Source organism: Sinocyclocheilus rhinocerous, unplaced genomic scaffold, assembly GCF_001515625.1.
Source record: "Sinocyclocheilus rhinocerous isolate Xijiao unplaced genomic scaffold, SAMN03320098_v1.1 scaffold1462, whole genome shotgun sequence".
Classification (NCBI taxonomy): domain Eukaryota; kingdom Metazoa; phylum Chordata; class Actinopteri; order Cypriniformes; family Cyprinidae; genus Sinocyclocheilus; species Sinocyclocheilus rhinocerous.
Window position 1 is genome coordinate 193,722 of NW_015639843.1, and position 3,538 is coordinate 197,259.

Genomic DNA, 3,538 nt, shown 5'->3' on the forward strand with positions numbered 1-3,538 from the left:
TTTTAGATGTTTTCTTTTTACTAGTCTGTAAAAAGATTGTTTTCACAAAATACCTATAAAATTTGGCAGAAAGTATGAAAGCAACAATAAAAGATAATATAGAAAAAATTACCATGTTTTTTTTGTTTTTTGTAAATATGTTATATAAATCAGTGTAGATGATATATTAACAAAGCCCTCAGTAAAAACCTTCAGAATATAGATGGGAATAAAACGGCTAAGTTTGGTGTTTGTAAGTGCTGCTGAAGTGGAGAAAAAACTTTTAAAGGTATGGATTTTAATTGAAATCTACAGACGCAAACAGATAAAGTGTTACAAAATAAACACTTAAATGTGTATTTTAGATGTTTTCTTTTTACTAGTCTGTAAAAAGATTCTGTTTTCACAAAATACCTATAAAATTTGGCATAAAGTATGAAAGCAACAATAAAAGATAATATAGAAAAAATTACCATGTTTTTTTTGTTTTTTGTAAATATGTTATATAAATCAGTGTAGATGATATATTAACAAACCCCTCAGTAAAAACCTTCAGAATATAGATGGGAATAAAACTGCTAAGTTTGGTGTTTGTAAGTGCTGCTGAAGTGGAGAAAAAACTTTTAAAGATATGTATTGTAATTGAAATCTACAGACGCAAACATATAAAGTGTTACAAAATAAACACTTAAATGTGTGTTTTAGATGTTTTCTTTTTACTAGTCTGTAAAAAGATTGTTTTCACAAAATACCTATAAAATTTGGCAGAAAGTATGAAAGCAACAATAAAAGATAATATAGAAAAAATGACCATGTGTTTTTTTTTTTTTTTGTAAATATGTTATATAAATCAGTGTAGATGATATATTAACAAACCCCTCAGTAAAAACCTTCAGAATATAGATGGGAATAAAACTGCTAAGTTTGGTGTTTGTAAGTGCTGCTGAAGTGGAGAAAAAACTTTTAAAGGTATGGATTGTAATTGAAATCTACAGACGCAAACAGATAAAGTGTTACAAAATAAACACTTAAATGTGTATTTTAGATGTTTTCTTTCAAAGAAGAATATTATGGAAGCAAAGTTCAAAATCACAAAATTGACCAGTTGCCCTAAGTGGAATAATGACTGGGACATAATGTAGAGAGCAACCAGAATTTTATCGGATCACAGTTGTTAGGTGTTTTGATATTATTGGCTTAATATTTTTTTGTTTGAGTCCTGGCTCATGTTGGGAGAGTGTGACGTTTGTCATGTGTTTGGTTCAGGGAGTAACGGACCGCAGAAGTTCTGCATCGAGAAGGTTGGGAAGGAGAACTGGCTTCCCCGCAGCCACACATGGTACATAATCTCACTTCATACAGACATTATTTTGATCTCAAAACTTAAGCTTAAGATGTGTAAGTACAGAGCACTTGTGTCAGAGGAGGCATGTTTTAAAATATTAGTCTAATGGTTGCACCTTTTCAACTGTCTAAATAAATGTTTTAATGATTTAGCAAATAGATTAATCAAAAGGCAAAAACATTTTTAATATAGTAAGCATAAATAAAATATTGTACAGTGTATGTGGGTGTGTGTACATATATTACATGCATATGTTTATAGTATATATATTAAATGGTATATATTAGTATACAAAAGAATGTGTGTATTATATGTAACTCATTTATGTGAGCTTGATGAAATTGTTGTTATTTTTGTGGTGGTTATTATTATTGTTAAAATATATTTATATAGTATATATTAATAATGTAATAATTATACTATTTCAAACTATTGTTAAAATATTTATATAAATAACAATATTATTTATGATTGTTTATAGCATTTTATTGTTTATTGTATATTAACTTTTTACATTTTTTAAAAGAATTTAATAATTTTTGTCTAATGATTTGTTGTTTATTGCATCAATTGCATTATTAAATATTTAATTACTCGTACACAAATTTATTCATATTTTTAATTTGAAGTTAATACATTGATAACTGATTCCTTCACTGTTTTTAAGTGACACTCCTAGCGCTTCATATACTGTAAATTTTTACACATTTGCACCATGTATTCAGACTTCTTACTGCATATATAATAACCATCTATAATTTAGATTTTTGACAGTACTTTGTTTGTTTAAATTATTTAACTATATTTAAAAAAAAGTTGATTTAATAATTAAATAATCTAAATTAATAAATAATTGTTAAATATCTAATATTTTTAATACATTTATTTAAATATTTATTTTGAAATTCATGATAAATAATTCATTGTTTTTATGTGACACTCTTAGAGCTTCATATACTGTAATTTTTTGTATTCATTGTTGTATACTGCATATAATAATCATCTTAAAATCAATAATATTCATCTGTAATGCAGCAGCAGTACATATACAGTAATCATTGAGTACACAGTGTGGATATTAAACCTGTAAATTCTCTTGTTTTTCTTTGTACTCCAGTTTTAATCGTCTGGATCTGCCGCCGTACCGCAGTTACGAGCAGCTGAAGGAGAAGCTGATGTTTGCTATTGAGGAGACGGAAGGTTTCGGACAGGAGTGAGATGCTCTCTCTCTCTCACACACACACACACACTAGTTTTCCTGAGAGGACAGACCGATGATCTGACACACAGGTGCATTATGGGAAAATGAGGGTTTTTGCGCTCACCTGTCACTTGGTATTAATTAAAAGGAGGCTTTAAAGGAGGCTTTATGCAAGCGTGTCAGAAACGTGACGCTGACGTTTCTACATGTGATCAATCCAGTGAGTGCCGTACTGAACGACTCCAGAAGAAAGAGCAGATGCTCTGAAGAGTCCCAGAACGATTGGAATGATTCACCAGAGCTCTGTGAATGTGTGTTTTTATGTTCACAAACCCTTCGACGGGTCTCCTTGTGCCTTTTTTCCTCACTGTCATCCAAACAAACTGAGTTATTGAAGTGTAGCACTCGACAGCAGCAGGATCTTCAGGCGAGAACCTGATGGCTTGTTGCACAACTGATCAAATTATTCATTCAAACTGTCAAGAAATGGCCAGTTTCATCCCAAAATCATTTAGAAATTGTATTTTGCAAAAGGACAATTAAGGTATTTGGCATTGTGACTTTAAAACATATTCATGACAATTAAAACACATTTTCATAAATTCTCATTGTTATAATGTGGAAAAAATTGTATTTTCCACATGTTCTTGTAACTGTAAAGTGAAAAAAAGAAACAGTATATATATACTTTCAATTGTAAGTAAACATTGTGTTGTAATTTAACTTGTGCTGATCTAAACAAAAAAATAATAAACATTTAACCAAACTAATACATTTAATAATGAAATAACCAATTTTTTTACAGAAATGCATTTTTCCACATTATGCTAATGTAAAAAAAAAAAAGTAAAATGTTTGATTTTCATGAAAATACTGTTGCAGTGCAAAAAATGTAACGTAATGGTCTTTATGCTCAGTATATTTTGTTATATATACATATACATACATATATATATATATATATATATATATATATATATATATATATATATATATATATATATATATATATA

General features: G+C 28.6%; 1 protein-coding gene across 2 annotated transcripts in view; it reads left to right on the forward strand.

Annotated features, from left to right (window-relative positions):
* The window catches only part of LOC107752199 (E3 ubiquitin-protein ligase Itchy-like), a 33,465-nt gene extending 30,178 nt beyond the window's left edge, over positions 1-3,287 (forward strand). For both annotated transcript variants that reach the window (XM_016568096.1, XM_016568097.1), the window contains exons 23-24: positions 1,246-1,318; positions 2,442-3,287. In XM_016568096.1, the coding sequence (XP_016423582.1) occupies positions 1,246-1,318; positions 2,442-2,541 (173 nt within the window). In that variant the 3' untranslated portion in view covers positions 2,542-3,287. The remainder of the gene's footprint in view (positions 1-1,245; positions 1,319-2,441) is intronic.
* Positions 3,288-3,538: the final 251 nt, after the last annotated feature.